The sequence below is a fragment of the Pipistrellus hanaki genome (genome assembly GCF_964339955.1).
Source record: "Pipistrellus hanaki genome assembly, chromosome: 9".
Taxonomy (NCBI): Eukaryota; Metazoa; Chordata; class Mammalia; order Chiroptera; family Vespertilionidae; genus Pipistrellus; species Pipistrellus hanaki.
The window spans coordinates 52,355,569-52,377,526 of record NC_140511.1 but is presented as its reverse complement, the minus strand read 5'-3'; the positions used below and the strand labels follow the sequence as shown (position 1 = coordinate 52,377,526).

At 41.1% G+C, this 21,958-nt stretch overlaps 1 protein-coding gene across 5 annotated transcripts in view; it reads right to left on the bottom strand.

Annotated features, from left to right (window-relative positions):
• The window catches only part of INSC (INSC spindle orientation adaptor protein), a 126,715-nt gene that overhangs the window by 94,518 nt on the left and 10,239 nt on the right, over positions 1-21,958 (bottom strand). The window contains exon 1 of one of the 5 annotated variants that reach the window (XM_084893984.1): positions 13,887-14,002. The exons of 3 other annotated variants lie outside the window; for them this stretch is intronic. Coding sequence is in view for 1 of the 2 variants with exons in the window: in XM_084893982.1 (XP_084750108.1) it covers positions 12,434-12,481 (48 nt within the window). In the remaining variant the exon portion in view is untranslated. Of the gene's footprint in view, positions 1-12,433; positions 12,840-13,886; positions 14,003-21,958 lie in introns of those variants that run through there. One more of the 5 variants, XM_084893982.1, reaches the window with a different exon arrangement.

Genomic DNA, 21,958 nt, shown 5'->3' with positions numbered 1-21,958 from the left:
CAATTTCTCCAAAAGTTAGGATGTGTTCAGAGCGCATGAACAAGCAGGCCTTCATTTATCACCATAGTCACGGAGAAGGAAAGGGGGACAGAGAAAAACCGCTGAAGAGGGAATTAAGGCTCAGAGCAGCTGAGGAGACAGAGACAATAAGGAAGTTTGAGGTCCTTGAAGCTGTGAACCAATCAGTCCCAGGCCGAGGTCACGGTTTGATGCCCAGGTTGCTGGCTTGATCCCCTGTAGAGGACATGTAGGAGGCAACTTATCAATTATTCTCTCTCATCATTGATGTTTCTAGCTCTCTCTCTCTCTCTCTCTCTCTCTCTCTCTCTCTCTCTCTCTCTCTCTCTCTCTCTCTCTCTCTCTCTCTCTCTCTCTCTTTCTCTTTTCTCTCCCTCTCTTTTTCTCTGAAATCAATAAAAATATATATTTTTTAAAAATATAAAAATAAATAAGTATGAACCAGCCAGGATTCTGTAACTTGGTGAAGCACACCCTAGATCAGGGGTCCTCAAACTTTTTAAACTGGGGGCCAGATCACGGTCCCTCAGAGAGCTGGAGGGCCGGACTATATGAACTACTAATTCCTACTGTAACACCTCGGCTGCGCTCACTGCCCAAAAAACCTGGCGGGCCGGATCAGACTCCTCTGCGGGCCGCATGTGGCCCGCGAGCCGTAGTTTGAAGACCCCTGCACCTAGATTTTGAAGGAAATCTGTGGATTTGATCGAGTCATATCTGAGGGACCCCAGAGGGAGAGCGGTTGGGCATAGAAGCCTGGATGTTCTGAATTTCTAAGAGGCAGATTCCAGGAACATAGCTTGCAAGGCATAAAATTCTAGAACAGATTCCTAATCAGTGATGGAGGGCCTTTTGGACAAAAGCAATGAGCACAAGTCATGCCCCCAAAATCTACACCCTTTTCATTAGGGACACTAAGCTCTTAGCTGAGGGGAATGCACTAAATCTAAAATAGGTTTGTTTTGTCAGAGCACCCTGGTGAGATGACTTTGCTCACCATTTCATCCACAGACTCCCAGCAGTTATGCTGGTGGAGGCTGTCCGCTAACAAAACCTGGGGAGGCCTCTTGGGCACATCTGGACTATACATAAATCACCGGCCTTCGCAGACTGCATTATTGATGCCTGTGTCCTTTCCCCAATGGGACAAGATTCCTTGATGTCTGAAACTACATCTTGCTCAATGTGAGACTAGGCACAGGACCCTATACAATGAACTGATCAGTCGATCTGTGATTATGAGTCAGATGAACTCTCAGAGGAGCTACACTATGCATTCACTGGGAATAAGAAACAGGTTAGAGAGAAATCTATAAGGTGACAGAGGGAATATCAAAGACTTTAACCCAGCTGATGTTTATAAAGTACCTCTATGATGAAAACAATAGGTAATATTTGTTGACTAGGTACTATGTGCCCAGCCCTGTTCTAAATGGTTCATATAGTGTTAACTCATTTGATATTATCATCATCACTTTGTTACGGGTGAGGCCTCTGAAATTCAGTGGAATTATGTCCAAGATCACACAGCTAGTAAGTAACAGAGGATTAGTATCCAAGTTTTATGATTGCAGATGATGATGAGAGCAATGAACAGGTGACATGTGTTCAGCATTTGATAGCAGGCAGCCTGACTGCATTCCATGGTGATGAAACCCAGCCCCAACCCTTCATAGTCAAGGCCTGCAGGGGAGGGCAGTTGATAACAGGCAGCCTGACTGGGGGCACCAGGCTAGCAAGAGAGGGCAGTTAGGGATGACCAGGCCAGCAGCAGAGGGCAGTTGGGGGAAACCAGGCCTGCAGGAGAGGATAGTTGGAGGCAACCAGGCCCACAGGGGAGGGCAGTTCGGAGGCACCAAGCCTGAAGGGAAGGGCAGCTAGGGGAGAACAGGCTGGCAAGGGAGGGCAGTTAGGGATGACCAGGCCAGCAGGGAAGGGCAGTTGGGGGCAACCAGGCTGGCAGGGGAGGGCAGTTAGGGTTGACTTGGCTGGCAGGGGAGGACAATTAGGTGTGACCAGACTGGCAGGGGAGTGGTTAGGGCGTTATCAGGCTGGCAGGCAGAAGTGGTTAGGGGCAATCAGGCAGGCAGGAAGGCAGGCGAGTGGTTGGGATCCAGCAGTCCTAAATTGTGAGAGGGATGTCCCAGATTGGAGAGGGTGCAGGCTGGGCTGAGGGACACCCCCCATCATGCATGAATCTTGTTGCACTGGGCCTCTAGTATATCATATAATATCATATCAATCAGGTGCTTGACACATGGTAGCTTCAAAGAAGGAGTGTCCTTCCTCATGGCAGTAGAAGTGACATCTCAAGGCAGTGATGCTATCTTGCCCACAAAAGAAATGAGGACACATATCCGAGTGAGCAGGAAAGAGGAAACTCCATCCCCCCTACCCCACCTCAAAGGCCTCCCTGACTCATTGAAGATCTCACCCTGGAACTGCAGCCTTGGTTCTATGCCTCCTTTACTAGGAGGGGCTGGTTTGCAAAAGAAGACTTGAAGCCTTAAAGTTCACTGATTTAGTTCAACGCCTGCTGGGACAGCCACACATTTGGACAGCTCATTTCTCTCATGCATCCAATTAGAGGTAGCGCTTGCTCACCTCCATTTGGCTAACGAGCCAGCCTGGGCTCTGGAGGAAAGAGCCTGTTTACAGTAAATTACTCAATTAGAACCGGGAGAAAGGGAGGTTTTTGCTGTTGTATAATGGGCCAATCCGAGTACAGCTCACGGCAAGGCAAAATTGTTTAATCTGCAGAAGCCATTATGGCTGTCAAAGGGGGCAGGGTGGTAAACATTGGTGAAAACAGTTAAGCTCCAGCGGAAATGCTAGGTAGGAGGCAGGGGTGGAGGTAAGAGAGGAATGAGACTTGGGGATTCAGTCAGGTCCCTCATTATATGACCCCTTACCCCCTCTTTATTTCTCACCCCATAGAAGCCATCACAATTGTATTTAAACATTTCTCTCTGAAATTAGGAGCTTTACATCTTTCTTCACTGAGGGTCCAAGGGGCATGGACTAGAGGTCTGTCCTGCTCACTACTGTATCCCCAGGCCCGCCTTCCTGATGCAGTGCCTTGTGCATAACGATCAAATCAATGAACATTTGCTGACTGACCAGGCAGCTTCTTGTTGAAGGAACTTCAGTTTCCTCACTGGCAATGGGATATGAAAGTACCTATCTCAGCATCTGTTATGAGTACTCAGTGAGACAATTGTGGGTCTTTTGTGACTATACATGTGCCTGGAAAGGGCATCCTAATATCCATCGAGACAGAGCCTCCTGTCCCTGCTGAGTTCTCATAGTCTGCACTGTCTGTGGTACCCAGCTGGACAGCCTCCCTCCTCACTCCCAGCTCTGTCTTCATCATGTTCTCCAAACAGACAGACATTCCACAGACAATCCCACTGCTGCATGAAAACTGCACCCAAAGGTAACCAAGAGGATGCTAAGAGAGGTCCTGAGGGCTTCCACCAGTACTAGGTGAGAATGGAAGGTGGAGAGAAGAGGTCAGGGAAAGTTTCTCAGGGCCTGACCCTAAAGCTGCCCCTTAAAAGAATGTGGAAGCGGCTCTGGCTGGCTTGGTTCAGTGTATAGAGCATCAGCCTGTGGACTGAAGGGTCCCAGATTCAATTCCAGTCAAGGGCATGTGTCTTGGTTGAGGGCACATCCCCAGTAGGGGGTGTGCAGGAGGCAGCTGATTGATGTTTCTCTCTCATCAATGTTTCTAACTTTCTATCCTTCTCCCTCCCTGTCTGTAAAAACTAATAAAATATATATTTATTAAAAACCAAAAGAATGTGGAATCAAAGGAAGGAGAGGGGACTGGAAGGAAGAGAATGCAGGTAGCAGGAAGAGCATGTGAAAGGCACAGAATTGTGAGTACTGAAGAGATTCTAGAAAGCTGGGCGGAGCATGCTAGGCTGGAGGTGGAGTTCAGAGAAACTACCCCAGTGGCATGGGAATGCAGGAAAATGAGTGGTCACTTTCAGCGAGGGGATGAAGGCAGACTTCTTAGAGGAGGTGACATCTGGATCTTAAATGCAGGGTGGGATTTTGCCAGATGTAAATGGGACAAGGACATTCCATGACAGGAGAGCAGTTTGAGCCACGGCAAGGAGACCAGAAAATGTAGAGGGCATCCAGAGACCCAGATATCTCCCAGGGACTGGAGACAAGGTGCCTCTATGGCCCTGCATATGAAAGGTTGGTTCTTTGGGCTCTATGCTATGGGTGGTAAGGGGGGCCACTGAAGGTGTTTGAGAGGGAGTGTGAAATGATTGGAGTGGAATTTCAGTTCCCATGGTGACCAGTGGAGTGGATGGACTCCAGGGAATGAGACCAGCAGCAGCAGTTTATTTACGAGAATGATATAAGTTCCAAGGGGAACCACAAAAGCTTGGGACCAAAGAGGTGGGGACCTGGAGGGGTAAGGAGGACTGAAATGGGATTTTGGAAGCAACAACAATAAGCTTCTTTTCTCACCTTCACTCAGGATCTCTGTTTGACTTATAATTGGGTGGCAACTGTCATCAGAGATAGTTCAGTATTGCTAGGTGTGGTGGCCAGCATCCTGCAGCAATCAGATACTTTAAGAACCGTCATTCCCGGGGCAGACACAAGCTGTCACCCAGCCCTGATGAATGGGCTGAACCTCATGAAATATAGACAGCTCTGACTCCCTGGAGGAAGCCCCAGTGGCCCCTCACAGCTGCCAGGCGACAGAGCCCAGCAAGTTGGCAGACCAGACCTCAAAGAGCCAGGCCTTGTCCCTGGAGGCACTAAAAACCCTGGTTAAATGAGCCCAAAAGGACTGTGTATCAGGGAGAAGGGGGCCTGCCCAGACCTCAGAGCTGCTCAGGTTCAAGACAAATTTTAAAGCATCGATAAAGGATGAAATGGGAGAGATGGTTTCTCCCTCGTGGCACTCTGTGTGGATCAGTGAGATCACATAAGGGAAGTGCCTGGCACACAGGGCTGCTCGATATGAAGATTGGGTCAATCTCTCTTCTGGTGAGGATTGTGCCTAGCAGTAGGGAGGCAGCCAGAAGGAGGCCATTCTTAACTATGTCCAGCTGGTCAACTGCTTTTTACTCTCTAACTTTTTAATGATCACTTTTTACTCCTAACTTTTCCTCATGTGAAAGTTAGCCAACTGCTCGGATGTCCTTCAGCCTTGATTTGCAAAAGTGAGAGCCCTCTCTCATTGGGCGTAGGTCCCAGGGTGCTAAAATTAACAATAAGTATACTTTAAGTTAATGACTTACTGGTTGTGGCTGCCACGAATAGACATAATTCTCAGATAAGGGCCATTAGAGAAAATTGAATAGCTCCAACGTGGTGAAAATTTGGATACATCCTGTTTCATAAATCATGACCAGGGGTCACTGGGCAAGCTATTTCACTCTCTGAGTCATGATGAAGACCCAGGTTGAGGGGGTCCACATACTCTTGGGAAAGTGAACACAGGAGAGAGGACTGTGCAATGTTTTGTCATTTCACAAATATAATGTTCTCTTATTTCTAAAGCCATGAGCAGGTAGGTGATAGTGCTATTTTAACAACCATAATAATCCAACTCTCATCTCCAATTTTATTTCCTTCTCAAATCCTCCAAGCTGCAGTTTGCTCAATAACATTTGGAAGATCACATGATGAGATCATGGAAATCCAAAGTTCAGGATTGAGATTCCAATCCCAGTTCTGACTCTCTCTAGACCTCTCCTGCCGTTAGCATCCTCTTCTGTAAAAACGGGAATAGAACCTATTCTCAAGGCTGTGGATAGAATCAGTTAGATCGTGTATCCTGCATGATACTTACAAGAACAAGTGATAATAAAATAAGCTGCTTTGACCCGGAAGGATAGTTAATGGTGCTACACAGGAAATATCATGATATCCATTTTTGAACCCAATAAAATATCCATTTCCTACCCAGACCTCAGACCCAAAAAGTTGCTACCCACTAGGGGATTAAAAAGCAAAATATATTTAATATATGAGAAGAAAAAAAAACCTTCCATAGAAGAGATTTGATAAAGACTTAGTATATAAAGACCACCCTTTGAGTACTTATAAACAACAACAACACTAAAACATTTTCTGTGATTGCAACAGAAATGGCCCTGAAGAAATAATTAACATCCCATCATACTCTTGTGACCTAAGTAGTGTGGGGCATTGAAAGGAAAATCCAGACGGAACCAGAACCTTGGTTCAGCCACAATGACCAGTTCTCACCAGTTCATTAATAAAAGGAACCAAAGACAGAGAACCAGAACCTACGCTAGGGTCATAGTATATACAAATGGAATAACCTCAAGTGTGAACACAATGCAACCAATCTCAACAAAGCCTACTGTTATTGCCATTACATCCTCAGATAAAGAATCTTTTATGTTGGAGCTGGTGTCAGGAACATGGTCCACATGGTCAACATATACTATTAACCATCTGAGTTAATTAACTGGGGCACAGAATGGGTCAAGCAGTCTTATACAGATTGCTATCTTATCAAGGCTCATTTATGTCACTATGCCACATGTCACAGTGGCATCTGAGCAGTGCATTGCATTTTATCCAGCACAAAGTAGGAGCTCAATAAATGTTAATCATTCCCCAACAGAGTATTCCCTGGTTCTCCAAAAACACCTTTCTTTCCCATAATTCGTTTCACCCAAGACATCCATACCGAAATCTCCTCAATCCCCTTTTTCTATCTCCAGGTGATACCAGTATTAATGGACTCAGCTTTAATCCTACCTCATCTGGGAGGACTTCCCCAATCACCCTAAACCTATACTAATTGCGCCCTCCAAAAAGTTACCTAGGAATAAATAAAACTGTGAGGTCTTGAACAATTTTAAATTATAAGACAAAGCATGGTTTCTCCTTAGTCCCTCTCTCTTTCCCTTTCTGCCTACTGCATGATGCCAGAGCAACTGAAAAGCCACACTATGACAAGGCCAGAAGATGGAAGAAGTTGAGTCCCAAATCACAGTTTAAAGTACAGCTACCCAACCCACAACCATCTGTGATGTAAGCAAGAAATGAACATGATGTGCTAAGCCACTGATACTTGGGGGTTTGCTTGTTACAGCAACTAATTTTCATTCATCTGATTAATTATAAGAATTAAAGTAAATGATATATTAAAGGTACCTATAAGTATGCTAGATACTGCTATCTTAATAAATATAAATTCCTTTTCTCTTCTTCCACAGTCTTGGAGAAGAAGGTGGAATATTGTGTTTGTCTACTGACAATTACTGGACACTGTTCAGTCTACTGGACACTGACTAGTTCATGCACAATACAGCCAGGGTCCAGAAGTTGATAAGATGAGGGTGTGATGAAATAAATACTTACAAACATTTAAAGTCCTATCACTTCTGATACTAAGATTCTGTTTCTCAGCCAGTGCCTTCTCTGTTCCTATGCATCTATTCATAATAACAGCCAAAATTTATTATAGGTATTTCTAAGGTGTATTTTTTCATATTTTAACATCTGCAATTGGGATGCATGTTTCAATTGATGACATCTTGGTATTGTGTCAGTTTAGTTGGAAGCATATTCTCTTTTTTGTGAAGTAACAGGTAAGTAACAGGTAAGCTTACAATCAGTAAGCTTAAATTCAGTGAAATGTGGTTCTGGGCACTGTGTATGAAGCAATCTTCTTAGGGCTTAACATAAATAGATTCATTTATTTCTCAAAAATCCAAAATAATTAATACTACTATTAACCCATTATAAAGACATTAAAATTAAGAAGCAGAGAAATTCAATAATTTGCTAAGGTGGACAGCTGGTAAGTTGAGTGGGGGAAAGACTCTATCCTCTCTTTAAGGAACTCCATACCATGCCACTATTTTTTAGCATCTGATTTTTACTAGGCAATTGATTCCTCTTCCTATAAAGAAATATCACAAGCATATTCTATATTCAGCAATGTCATAGACCATTATTCTGAAATACTTCCCCATAAGAAGAATTTTAAAGAATTGATAAAGATGATTTTAATGTGTGTTTTTAAATGCATCATTGAGCTATTGAAAATGAAATCTAAAGAGACTGAAAGGAAAGCAAAATCAGGAACTAGGAATAATAAGCAAGAAATGAAGGGAGTTTTTATCCTAAGAGCATCTGCTGAATGTTATATTCTTTAAGATTCTGTTTCATGTGTATATGGAACAGGACAGGCTAAGGACAAGGCCTAGGGAATAGGGAAAAAAATCAAATAGGGGTCCAGAAGATCAGGAACTCAGTATAAGGGTAAGTGAGAAATAAATCTTCAATACAGAAGGTACAGAACAACAAAAGTTGTTTATCCCAACTTGGGTAAAAGGGAGCAAAACCACTCTTAAAAATGAGTTATCACAATATGATCTTCATATAGGTTTGTGGCCTGAACACATATTATCTGTGAGAGGAAATAAAAACTCAAAGACTTCAGTTTCAAGAAATAAAAGAGAATCTTGGAAACATTTTCAAGGAACAACATCTATGAAATATAGCCAAGAAGATTTGAGAAAGAACCAAATTATATTCTATAAATTAAAAATATAATAATTAAAATGAAAAAAACTCATTGGACAGATTGATCACAGCTAAAAAATGGATTGCTGTATTAAACAATAGAACAAAAAAATTATCCAAGCAGCCCAGAGAGACAAAGAGAAAATAGGAGAGAATTAAAGCTAAGGAATAGAGAGTAAAATAGTCTAACAGGTATTTAATCAGATTTCTAAAGGGAGATAAGAGGTAGAATAGAGGAGAAATTATAAAGAAATAGTGGCTGAAATTTTTCCAAGAATCTTTAAAAGACAAAACAACTTACAAATACAGAATTCCATAAACTCAAAATGGATAAAGGACTTAAAGGTAAGAAAGGAAACCATAAAAGTCTTAGAAGAATCTATAGACAGCAAAATATTAGACATATGTCATAGCAATATCTTTACCGATATAGCTCCTAGGACAATGGAAACTAAAGACAAAATAAACAAAGGGAACTACATCAAAATAAAAAGCTTTTGCACAGCAAAATAAACCATCAACAAAACAACAAGAAAATACACTGCATGGGAGAACATATTTGCCAATGTTACCTCTAATAAGGGTTTAATCTCCAAAATTTACAGGGAACTCATACAACTTAACAAAAGGAAGATAAACAATCCAATCAAGAAATGGCCAAAGGACCTAAATAGACACTTTTCAAAAGAGGACATACAGAAGGTCAAGAGACATATGAAAACATGCTCAAAGTCACTAATCATCTGAGAAATGCAAATCAAAACGACAATGAGATACCTATCAGAATGTCTAGCATCAACAAATGACAAGTACTGGCAAGGATGTGGAGAAAAAAGGAGTCCTCGTACACTGCTGGTGGGAATGCAGACTGGTGGAGCCACAATGGAGAACAGTATGGCATTTCCTCAAAAAATTAAAAATGGAACTCCCATTTGACCCAGTAATCCCACTTTTAGGAATATATCCCAAGAATCAGAAATACCAATCAGAAAGAATATACTAGTATAAAAGAATATTTCAAAGCAGTATGAATTACAATAACTAAGATTTGGAAACAGCCTAAGTGCCCATCAGCAGATGAGTGGATTAAAAAATGGTGGTACATCTACATAATGGAATACTACACTGCTATAAAAATGAAGGACAGCATGGATGGACTGGAGAGCATTATGCTAAGTGAAATAAGCCATTCGGAGAAAGATAAATATCACATGATTTCACTCATTTGTGGAATATAATGAGCAACATAAACTGATGAACAAATATAGAGCCAGAGACATAGAAGCACTGAACAGGCCGTCCAACCTAAGAGGGAAGACGGAGGGCAGGGGGTTAGGGAAAGGGAGAAGATAAGAGGTCAACCAAAGGACTTGTATGCATGCATATGAGCATAACCCTAATTGTCACAGATAATAGGGGGGTGAGGGCTTGTGCTAAGGGGTGGGAGTGGCCAGGGAGAGGAGACTTATGTAATACTTTAAACAATAAAGAAGTTAAATTTTTTAAAAATACAGAATACCAATGAATCCTAAGCAGGAAAAAATACAATAGATATTCACACCTTAGACAACTCACAAGACTAAAGAACACCAAAATGAGAAATTAGTTCAATAGGTGACTGCTTAATAGCAATGATGAAAGTCAGCAGACAGTGAGAAAATACTTTATTACAGAAATAATTGTCTTAAAATTCTATACTAAGAGAAACTCTCTTTCAAGAATACCGGTAAGGATAAAATAAAGGTTTCTTCAAACAAGTAAAAATCCCACAGTAAAGGGAATTCTAAAGGATTTATATCAGGCAGAAAAACATATGGAAGATATGAGATATAAGAAAGAATGCTGCCGAAGCCGGTTTGGCTCAGTGATAGAGTGTCGGTCTGCGGACTGAAAGGTCCCAGGTTCGGTTCCGGTCGGGGGCATGTACAATACATTGGTTGCTGGTCGATGTTTCTCCCTCATCGATGTTTCTAGCTCTCTATCTCTCTCCCTTCCTCTCTGTGAAAAATCAATAAAATATATTAGAAAGAAAGAAAGAAAGAAAGAAAGAAAGAAAGAAAGAAAGAAAGAAAGAAAGAAAGAAAGCAAGCTAAGCATACTTACATGTAACTATGTGAGTAAATTCAAACAATCTTTACTCTAAGGAATAATTATAATACCTCATTTGTGGTCTAAGAAAATAAGATAAATCTAAAATATTGTAAGTAAATTTAAAAGAGGATGACTAAAGTAAGTTAAAGTGTTCTAAATTTCTTTCACTTTGGGAGAAGGAAAATTAACTTTATTTTTTAATATGTTTTTATTTTCTTAAATTTTTTAGAATGAGAGGAAGAAGGTGAGGAAGAGAAAAAAACATTGATGTGAGAGCATGCACCCTACTGGGGATCGATGCTCAACCAATTGAGCCACACTGGTCAGGATCTTAAGTTATTTTTAAGGCTGTAATATCTAGGGAAAGCAACGAAAAGAATACACATAAAGAGATAGACATTAACCTTCAATATATAGGAGTGTGGGGAAAATAAACAAGTAATAAAGAAAAAAAGAGGAAAGAAATGAGTGTGGAGGCAGGAATAGCAAGGTATAATAGTAATCAAAGTAAGGGGAGATGAACTAGCCTAGCCAATTATAAGCAAAAATTACAAAGCATGCATTAGAGAAGAGAAAAAGTTTGCTATGTGCTGGCTATAAGAAATCTCTGTAAAATGAAAGACACAAAGCAAAATAGCTTAAAGTTAAAGCTAAAGAATTCTAGTGCTAATGTATTCAAAAAATATAAACAAACTTTAAGATAGTAAGTATTATAAAGAAAAAGAGATTAATTACATAAAACTAAAAAGTTCAGCTCATCAAGAAGACATAATAATAAGGATGTACCTAATAACAATAATATAGTCTTAATCTGTACAAAGTAAAAACTGATAAAATTTCAAGAAATGAATAAATCTAGAATTACAGATGGGTATTTCAAAACATTTTGTCATTAATTATTTAAGCAGGAAAATTATTGGTAAGAATATTGGAGATTTGAGTAGCACATTTAAGTTAGATTTAATATTAATGAGTAGAACACGGCATTCAACTTATTGGAACTACACATTCTTTTCAAAGATTAATGATTTTTTTTTTTAAATGACTAGTACCTACATCTTAAAGCAAGCTTCAACAAATTTCAAATGATTGGTTCCCTACAGTTTGCAATCTCTATCCCAATATAAATACCCTATATATTTGGATATCTTAAACATAAAAATAATTGGTCAAAGAATATGTTATAACAGAAATTATAAAATAAACCCGAATAATTATAAAAATACACATAAAAATCAAATCTTATACAGATGAGTAGAATTGATAGCAAAAATTATAGCCATAAATTAGAAAAGCTGAAAATTAAAAGAATGTCTAGCTTCTAACAACATACGAAATTTTATTTTAAAAAAAAAGAGGAAAATAATTCCAAAGAAAATAGCATAAGACAATAAGAGAGGAGCAAACATTAAGCAAAATACAACAAAAACAAAACAAATGTAAACACAAATGAAATGATCAATAGAATTAAACTTAATTTTTGAAAATACAAATAAATGTCTTCTAAAATCAGAAAAAAAGGAAAGGAAACACAAATAATTTTAACAGTGAAAGGGAGTCTATTCCTATAAATACAGCAGAGATAAAGTAATATTATGCAATATCATTGAAATCATAAATAAACTAGATAAGTCCTGGAAAAAGACAATTTGCCAAAGTTAACTCATGAAGAAATAGACCTAGAACCAATGAATAAATTAAGCAGTAGTTTAACGTCTTCCCAGAAGAAAAACATCAGGCACAAAGTGTAAATTACTATTTTTCAAAGGAAAAATAAACTTACCCAAACTCTTCCAGAGAATAAGAAAAAAGAAAAAGCACTTGAATTCATTTTATGAGGCTGACATAATTTTCACACTGAAACTAAGCAAGAAGGAAATTTATAGGCCAATGTCACGTATGAGAATTGATGAAAATATATTAAAATATTAGTAAACAAAATTCAGCTACACATGAAAGGGATAATACAGCATGGCCAAATTGGGTGTAGCCTAAAAATAGATGGCTGTCTTAACATTAGAAAAGAGATTAATGAAACTTGCTACATTAGTAGACTAAGGAATAAAATACTTGATCATTTCTATAGATGAAGAGAAATAATTTTATGAAATTCAAGAGCCATTTATAACAAAACCTTTTAGCAAACTAGGAATACAAGAGACCTTCCTTAAACTGACTAAAGGGCATTTACAGAAAAAAAAGAGAGAGAGAGAGAAACAAGAACAACATACATAATGATGACATGTTGAAAGCATTTCCTGTGAGATCAGAAATAAAATTAAAATGCTCAGCTCCCAACGTCTATTCATTATTGTGTTGCCAATCTTAGCTAGTGTAGAAAGAAATTAAATGTATAAGAATGAAAAGAAACAAAATTGTCATTATTTACAGTTGATATGATTTTCCACAGGGCTACCACATCTGCCTTGCACAATTGCTCACAACCAAGGAACTGAGTGAAGCTCTGCCCACTGAGCCACACACCCTGCCCAGGCCTGAGTCCACCAGCACAAACCTGTAGTCCACTGCCAAGTCTCCATGAGGCTATGTTTTCCCAGACATGGTTTATTCCCTTAATTGTTATAAAAAATGTAGCATGACCTAACAAGTCACACTCATTGTCAATGTAGAAAACCCATAAGTATCTACAAATAAATTATTTTAATTTATAAAAGGCCTTAGAAAGTTGGCTAGAAATGAATATACAAAAGTCAAGTATGGTATAGTCCTAGACACCAGCACAAACATAAAGTGAAATTTAGGGAGGATGTAACAAGAGCAAAACATATAAGTAAGGTATATGAAAATGAATATTAACATGCGCAAGTCCCTCATTGAGGAAATTACAAAATGTTATTAAATGAAGAAGCATTACATGTATTTTGACAGGAAAATGTTAATTCCACAGTAAAGTCATCTGCAGATTCAATATAATCCCAGGAAAATCCCCACAGGATTTTTTCCTGAAACCAGAGGAGTTGATTCTAAAATATATAAACAAATTATTCCTCAAAAAGGAAAAGAAATAAAGGGGACATATTTTCAAAGAGAAAATTCAATGTGATGTTGATCCTAGAATAAACATATAGAATTACGTAGTGAGCCCAAAAGTAGATAATGAGGACACTTGCTTACTGGCAGAGGAGAGGCAGTGAGAGGGAGACAGAGTCAGAAGCCACATGCATATCCAAACCACAAGGGGAAGGGGAATTGGGTGAGGGGCAGGGGATGCCCACCTTTGCTCCAGTCTGGCGTATGAGGGGAGAGCTCCTTCCTGCCACAGACTCCTGCCCCTGAGGCTCCCTCTTGCCCCAGAGCAAAGATCTAACTGGTCTGAGCTAGAAAGAAGCTGCTAACAGGGTTACTCGAAGAACCCCCTTCTGTAGAGAGAAAAGCCCAGCCCATCTCCAGGACAAGCAGATGGAAAAGTTTCTGAAAATGAGAAATGGAAGTTAAATAAAGAAGACTTGGCATATAATCTTTTCAATGTGCTGTTTTGAATTCGGTTTGAATGATCAAGCGGGACTTGTCCCTGGAATGTAAGGGTGATTCATATGCAGACTGGATATATCTTTGACTACCTTGCGCAGTTGTTATAAAGACTGAAATATGGCCCGGCTGGTGTTGCTCAGTGGTTGAGCATCGACCTAGAAACCAGGAAGTCACTGTTCGAGATTTCTAGTTAAGGATCATGCCCCGGTTGTGGGCTCAATCCCCAGTAGGGGGCATGCAGGAGGCCGCCATCAGTGATTCTTTCTCATAATTGATGTTTCTGTCTCTCTCTCCCTCTATCTTCTTCTCTGAAATCAATAAAAATATATTTTTTTAAAAAGACTGAAATATACTAATGGAGATGACACTGCTTTGTATTCCTGTATAAGGTCATAAAAATAAGAGGGAGTTTGTTAGGGAGTATGGTCTATGGAAATAATAGTCTCTGAAAAGACCCAAAGAAATGACTCTATCAAGGTGGAATTTCAGGCAAAGTGAAAAATGAGCCCTTAGCCAAAACAGAAATCTGAAAGTTAATGTTCTAACCAAAATTCCATTGGCATAATGTAAGCAAGGAACCTAGAACGTTATCGGAAGGCAGAGGACAAATCCTCAGGAATTTCTTTTCCAATCCTGTGGTTTGTGACAAAGGAAACTATGGCTCAGAGAGAACAAATGACTTGCCCAAGTCACAGAGTAAATTTGTGGCTGAGCCCAGACTGGTACCCAAATCCTCCTTCTCTTTCTCTCTCTCTCTCTCTCTCTCTCTCTCTCTCTCTCTCTCTCTCTCTCTCTCTCTCTCTCTCTGTCTCTCTCTCTCTCATCCTGCCTGGCCTAGTCCATAGTGCTACATATCCCTCTGCCAACTTCAAAACACAAGACAGAGCATGTTGACAAAGAGCTTAAGAAACAATTACCTATCTAGTATTGACACAGACCCAGGGGCCTGGGCTGGGCAAGAGAATATCTCTATCTCAGCCCTCCCCACTAGGATCCTGAATGCAGGGATAGAGACATGACAAAGGACAATTCCATGTAAAATCCTGCTGTTAAGTCATGGAGCACTGCATGATAGTGGGAAGAGAACAGGACCTGTTCTTAAAGAAGCAGCCTTCAGCTCATCAGGACAGCAAGGGAGCAAATAAGTGGGTCCGATGAGGTCCCTGAGGGCCCAGCCTCAGGCCAGACAAGTAAAGGACTTAAGCTCAAAATACGCATCCCAGGTGCTCATCTGGAGGCTATAAAACCCTCAGTGAGTTTCTCTTCTCTCTCAAACTGGGCAGAGACTTTATCTCCTGCTGTGGCTTCAGGTATAGCAATGCCAGTCCTCACCCACCCTTGTGTCCTCTCCCTCTTAGCAGGCACCTTTGTGGCAACAGTCTCTTTTACTCATTTGTTTTCATGTCTCCTAGTGAGCCTTTGCCAAAAGCTGTGAGTATAATTGAGGTAGAAATGGTCAATAGCTCAGGCCATGAATATTCTGAAATGTATAAACAAATTATTTGTATGAGGGATCAGGAGCCCAGACTCTAGCCCCATCCATGGGCAGTCTTTCTGATCCCAGCTCTGGCCCACTCGGAGACCAGTCTAACATCAGCCTGGGTCTGGGTCAACAGGGCATCTGTTCTGCATCAGGCCCCTGCTCGATGACAGAGAAGTAGACAACTAAAGCAATTTTCTCCCTAAAATTTCCTCTTCCATTGAAAGAGATATGCAAATACATAATTAAATAAGACAGTAATTCCTCCGAAATGAGCACAAATAAGATGCTTAACCTTTCTCTGCCACAAGTGCTCTATCTGGCTTTGAACAATTTATACCCTTTTGCTGGGATTCCAATTTCCCCTCTGCAAGAGGAGAAGTCTGGATTAGATGAGCTCCTAATCTGACTCTAATATTCCTATAATTCAATGACCTACCTCCTTATCCAGGAGGTCATTCATGACCAGAGGCCAGCTCCAACTCCTTTCTGCTCTGCCCAGAACCCAGGCTGCTGTGTGTTCTTTGCTCAAAGACGGCTTCAAGTTTTACAGGAGACATGTGTGGCCTGCCCTGATGACAGCCACTCAAATAACTTGTTGCATATGCTAACCATTAGACCCCCACGTCATTGCATCCTGGTTCAGTGTGCAACTGGGGGCCACCCCACAGTCCCACCAACTCAGGACCCCTGTTGGCAATAAGACCAAGAAGGCTTACAGGAGCAATTGTCTTCATGTTGACCTCCTGGCTCCACGCTTCTCTCTCTTCATGCTAATGTTAGTTTCAGCCTTTTAAAACACAGCTCTCATTGTAACGTCTTGAATAGCTATTGTGTTTTCTCAGTCTCTCCACTCAGGTCTGAACTCCTTAGCCTGTTGGTAAGACCCTGCTTAAGACCTCTTCTGGCATTGCCATCCTGTAGTCCCAAAATGTCCCTTTATGTTCAAGCTTCAAGGCAAGTTCCCTGCCATTCTTCTTGCTGTCCCCACTCATCCTCTTCCTGGAAGCTTATTCCGACCCCCAGACCACAGGGCACCTAAAATATTAAAGGGCTGACATCATTCATCTTGTGCCTTCAAGGGACTACTAGGTTTTGTAACTGATTGGTGATCTCCTATGGGTGCATCCTGTCTCCCCTACTAGGGCCAAAGTCCCAGAAATTATGCCCAAATCAACCAGCATCTGGCACAATGCTCTACAGGGAGCAGGAAAAGACTTGTTCAAAGACAGTGAAGATAGTTGGACAGATCACTGAAGGACAGGGAATGGGTGAATAGTGACACAGGCAGGGTGTCATACATAGGCAATGTTACATAGAAATGGGTAGAACAAAAAGTGATGGTAAATGAATGAATAAGTGAAATTTGGATCCATCTGCCACTATCTCTCAGCTGCATTACTATAATAGGCTTCTGACTTATCTTCTCCCCTCCCCTCAACAATTTATTGCCTTCATAGCAGCCAGAGAATTTTTTATGAAAATAAGCTTTATTACATCAGGTAACAAATGCAGACAGTTTCAGTCATTTTCTTCCAGATACTTGGGTCAACTTACAGGAAATCTACCTGGTCTTAGGGAAATTTCAAGGGTACCTGGTTGGTTGGGTTTGGTAAGTTGCTCTTCTGTTTTTGTAACTTGCGTGTTTTCTTTTAATTAACTTCAAAGCACTATTAGTCAAGAAGAAGAAGAAGAAGAAGAAGAAGGAGGAGGAGGAGGAGGAGGAGGAGGAGGAGGAGGAGGAGGAGGAGGAGGAGGAGGGGGAGGAGGAGGGGGAGGAGGAGGAGGAGGAAGGGGAGGAGGAGGAGGAGGAGGAGGAGGAGGAGGAGGAGGAGGAGGAGGAGGAGGAGGAGGAGGAGGAGCTACATTAAGCAAAACCTCCAATATCCACCCATATTACTCAAATTAAAAGCCAAAGTTCTCCAAATAACCTGCAAGAGCCTCCATGATCTGGCCCCCATTTTTGCATTAACCTCAACTCATCTGACTCTCATTTCACTCATCAGTTATATCAACTGGCCTTCTTGCTCTTCCTCAAACCTTCCTCAGGACTTTTGCCTTTTTTCTTCTATTTTATTGCTCTCCTCCCCTAAACCTCCTCCCCCCAAAAAATATCAACATAGATGTCTCTTTCACTTACTCCTGATCTCTGTTTAAATATCTGCAAATCAGAGAGACCCTCATGACCCTGGGAAAATGTACAAACCCCCTCCCACTCTTGAAACCCCCTTACCATTCTTTATATTTCTCTATAGCACTCAGCACCACTTATATTAGCTTGTTTACTGTCTGTCTTCCCCCACCAGGAAGCAAATTCTACAAGGGCACAAGTTTTGCTGACTGCTGTATCTCCAGTGCCTAGAACAATGCATGGCACAGAGTAGGTGCTACATGGATAGCTGTTGAATGAACGAGGGAGGGAGGGAGGGAATGAGGGAATGGGTCTGTAACTTAGATCTTTGGCACCTTTGGGCAATTTTCCAAGATGCTCTTATCTGATGTGGATGCCATTGTCCTATGTCTGTGCCATTCCAGCCTGTCTGATGTCGTGACAGATGGACAGCACGCATTCTTGGGGGCTGGGGACTCTTTGTAAATGACAACCCTGTTGGAGGGATGGGGCCAGCATTAGTCTACTTACTGACTGGTTTCTAAATGCCACATTTTTAAATCCCATTCTCCCAACCCTTCCCCCAGTCTCCCTGCAAATTCCACAGGGTTCAAAGTGCAATCCTAATAGAAAATGAAGAAAACAAATGCATCCTTTTTTCCATGATAGGGCCCAGAGGGAGCTGTTTTCTCTTTGCTCTTTGGACCTGCACCCCAAGCCCCTCTGCAGCTACCACCTTGTGCCTATCTGAACGAGGAGCCTAATTCCTTAGCTCTCATCACCACTAAAAGAAAGAACTAGAAGCTAGAAAAGCAAAAGGCAAGATAAGAAGAGCAATCAGTGTGGCAGCTTCTAGTTTCCTTCTCTTCCTGTTAACACTCTGCAATCACCCATGGCCTAGCACTCAATCAACACAGTGACATCTCCCCAACCTCAACAGTCTCCTCACCTGGGCTCTGGGTTAGGAGGACCATATGAAAGAGGGATACAGGAGAGGGGCGTGAGGGTGACTCAACCTTGAGTCCCGCTATAAATCCAACATAAATTCCTGTTTGTGGATGGAAAGGTGGGTACTAGGTGGGTAAAAGGGTAAGAGACTGAGGCAAAATGGGTAATTGGATGAGTGAATGAGGAATGCAAGTGTGAGTGAGCCAGAGTGACTGAATAGGATTTCTGTCTGACTGATAATGGCATTTTTGCAAGAATGGCTCACTGGGCTTGCTAAGACCCTCTCTCTGAATTCCTTTTTAGGCTTATGTCTAGTGATGAAGATTTGGTGGGGTGGGGTAGGGGTGGGAGGAGGATGACAACTCCTGACTGATAGGAATTATGCAATGCAAGTAACTCTCGAGGTCCAAGGAGGCTGCAAAGGGGTTTGTAAAGATCTTTCATACAAGCAGCTAAGGAGCCAATTCAAAAACCACTGAAGGCCCCTCAGATCTCCTATAACCTCTACAAATCAGACAGGACGGTGAAGAGACCATAGCTCAAGGGTGCCCTGTAACTTAGCTCTCTCCTTCAGAGAGCTCCTTAGAATTATCCAGGAATTAGATGTCACTTACCACCAGTCCCCCTAAAGCTCCTGAATGACATTCTAATCTGTTTGCCCAGAAGATGGCAAGCACTTCTTGGTGGTCAAACATGTGTCCAAGAGTCACCTCAAAAGTAACATGTTCTAAAATGAATTATCTTTTTATTACTTCCCTAGAGTTTTTATTCTACTGAATGGCACCACCACCTATCTGATTGCTCAGCTGATAAAAGTTCATTCATTCATTTATCCAACAAATATCTGTGGCATGAATCAATACATGCTACCTTGCTAGGGCAAAGTAATAAGCAAAACCATATATAGTCCCAGACTTCATTGAGTTCAATATCAAGTAGGAAAAACAAGCATTAATTATCACATAAATAGAGGCCCAGTGCACAAAATTCGTGCAAGGAGGGAGGGTATCCCTCAACCTAGCCTGCACCCTCTCCAATCTGGAACACCTCGAGGGATGTCCGACTGCCCAGTGGGATCAGGCCTAAACAGGCAGTCGGACTTCCTTCTCACAATCCAGGAATGCTGGCTCCCAACTGCTCACCTGCCTGCCTACCTGATTTCCCCAAACCGCTTCTTCCTGCCAGCCTGATCACCCCCTAACCACTCCCCTGCCAGCCTGATTGATTAACTGCTCCCCTGCCGGCCCAATTGTCCCTAACTGCCCTCCTCTGCTGGCCTAGTCCCTCCCAACTGCCCTCTCCTACTGGCCATCTTGTGGCAGCCATCTTGTGTCCACATGGGGGCGGCCATCTTTGACCACATGGAGGCGGTCATCTTGTGTGTTGGAGTGATGGTTAATCTGCATATTACCTCTTTATTACATAGAATAATTGAAAATAAATGTAAAATTCAATTATAATAAAGCCTTGAAAGAGGAATGTGGTGTTTTAAAGCTTTATAAAATAGGATTTGACCTAATTATTAAGGTCAAGATGTGACAATTGAGCTGTGATCTAAGAGATAAGGAGAAATTCCATAGAAAAAAAAACATAAAAGAAGAGTGTTGTAGGCAGAGAAACCACAAATGCAAAAGCCTATGGCAGGAGGGAACATTACAAGGGACTGAGACAAGGCCAGTGTGAATGAAGAGAGAGCCAGGGAAGAGCTGGGCAGGGTAATATACACGATGACAGCACAGGTCTAATACACTTGCAGGACTTACTAAAGAGTTAAGATCAATATGAAGCACTTAAAGCATTTTTAAAGAAGAAAATTACATGATCAAATTGTGTTTTGAAGTACACAGAGAGCAGAACAAACTGGAAGGAAGCAGCATGCATATAAGGGGGCCAGTTAGGAGACTCCTGCAGTATCCCAGAAAGATGAAAATGGTGCCTTGAACTAGAATGATGCTGATGAAGATGGAGAAGTGATGGATTTGAGAAGATTTACAAGAGAACATCAACCAGTACTAGACTTATGGGAGAAACCACTTAGTAAATTATATAAATGTCTAACTACTGTGTATACCTGAAACTAATATAATATTAAATGTCAACTGTAATTGAAAAATTTAAAAGAAATAAGATTGATCAGACTTGGTGATGGATTGAATATGAGCTTTTGAGGGATAGAGGTGTTGAGGATGATCACCATCTCTCTCTGACTTTTGAAGCTGCTTAAATGAAACATCAATTAAGTGAGAAATGGAATACCTGAGGAGCACATATGAATAGGATAGTGCTGAGGGACAATGCAGAAATTCTATTTGGACATGCTGAGTTTGAGAGGCCTTTGAAACGTCGATCTGAAAGTCTCCTTGAATCCACTGTCTCCCTGACTTTCTGTATTCAATCAGTCACCTGATTCTACTTTCTCTCCATTCTGTCTTATTCAGGTCCTTATAATTATCTTCTGGATAATTACAATAATCTCCAGGTTCTTTCTCCTTCCAATCTATCCATTCTACGCTGTAAGTCTTTCTAAATATCACCTTCTCCAAGAAGCCCTTCCTGACTACCCAATCTTAAGTGCCTTTACCCTATTACTCTCTATCTCAGTCTCTTGGGGTTTTTAGTTTCTGAAAACATATAATAATGTGTTTTTATTATAGAAATAAATATGGACATATACATATATGAACAGCTCCATTTGCTAAGAGGGCATAGAAGCAATGGTACAACCAAAACAAAGAACACATGTAGCTCCAGATCTTGGTTTCTAAATACCATTCTCCGTGAAAAGGGCCCAGGGCTCCTTGGAGATATGGCTAATTTCAGGGATGGAACAAGGAAAGAATAAAATGAGCCTGGGACATCCTGCTATAGCAGATAGTAAGCAAGTGCTTAGAAAATCATGGGAACAAGTCAAGAGAAATAGGCTAAACCTGTCTTCAGAGGACCTAGGACTTTCCAGTGTGGTTCAATGGTTGAGTATTGACCTATGAACCAGGAGGTCACTGTTCAATTCCCTGTCAGGGCACATGCCCAGGTTACGAGCTCAAGCCCCAATAGGGGGCATGCACAAGGTAGCCAATCCATGATTCTGATCATTGATGTTTCTATCTCTCTCTCCCTCTCCCTTCCTCTCTGAAGTCAATAAAAAAAATTCTTTTAAGAAAAAGAGGCCAGTTGGTAGAGCCTCCCACTATCAAATCTGGGACAATTTGAACGCCAAAATAAAATATATTAATTGATTATAATACACTGAACAAATAAATTAAGAATACATGAGTCTA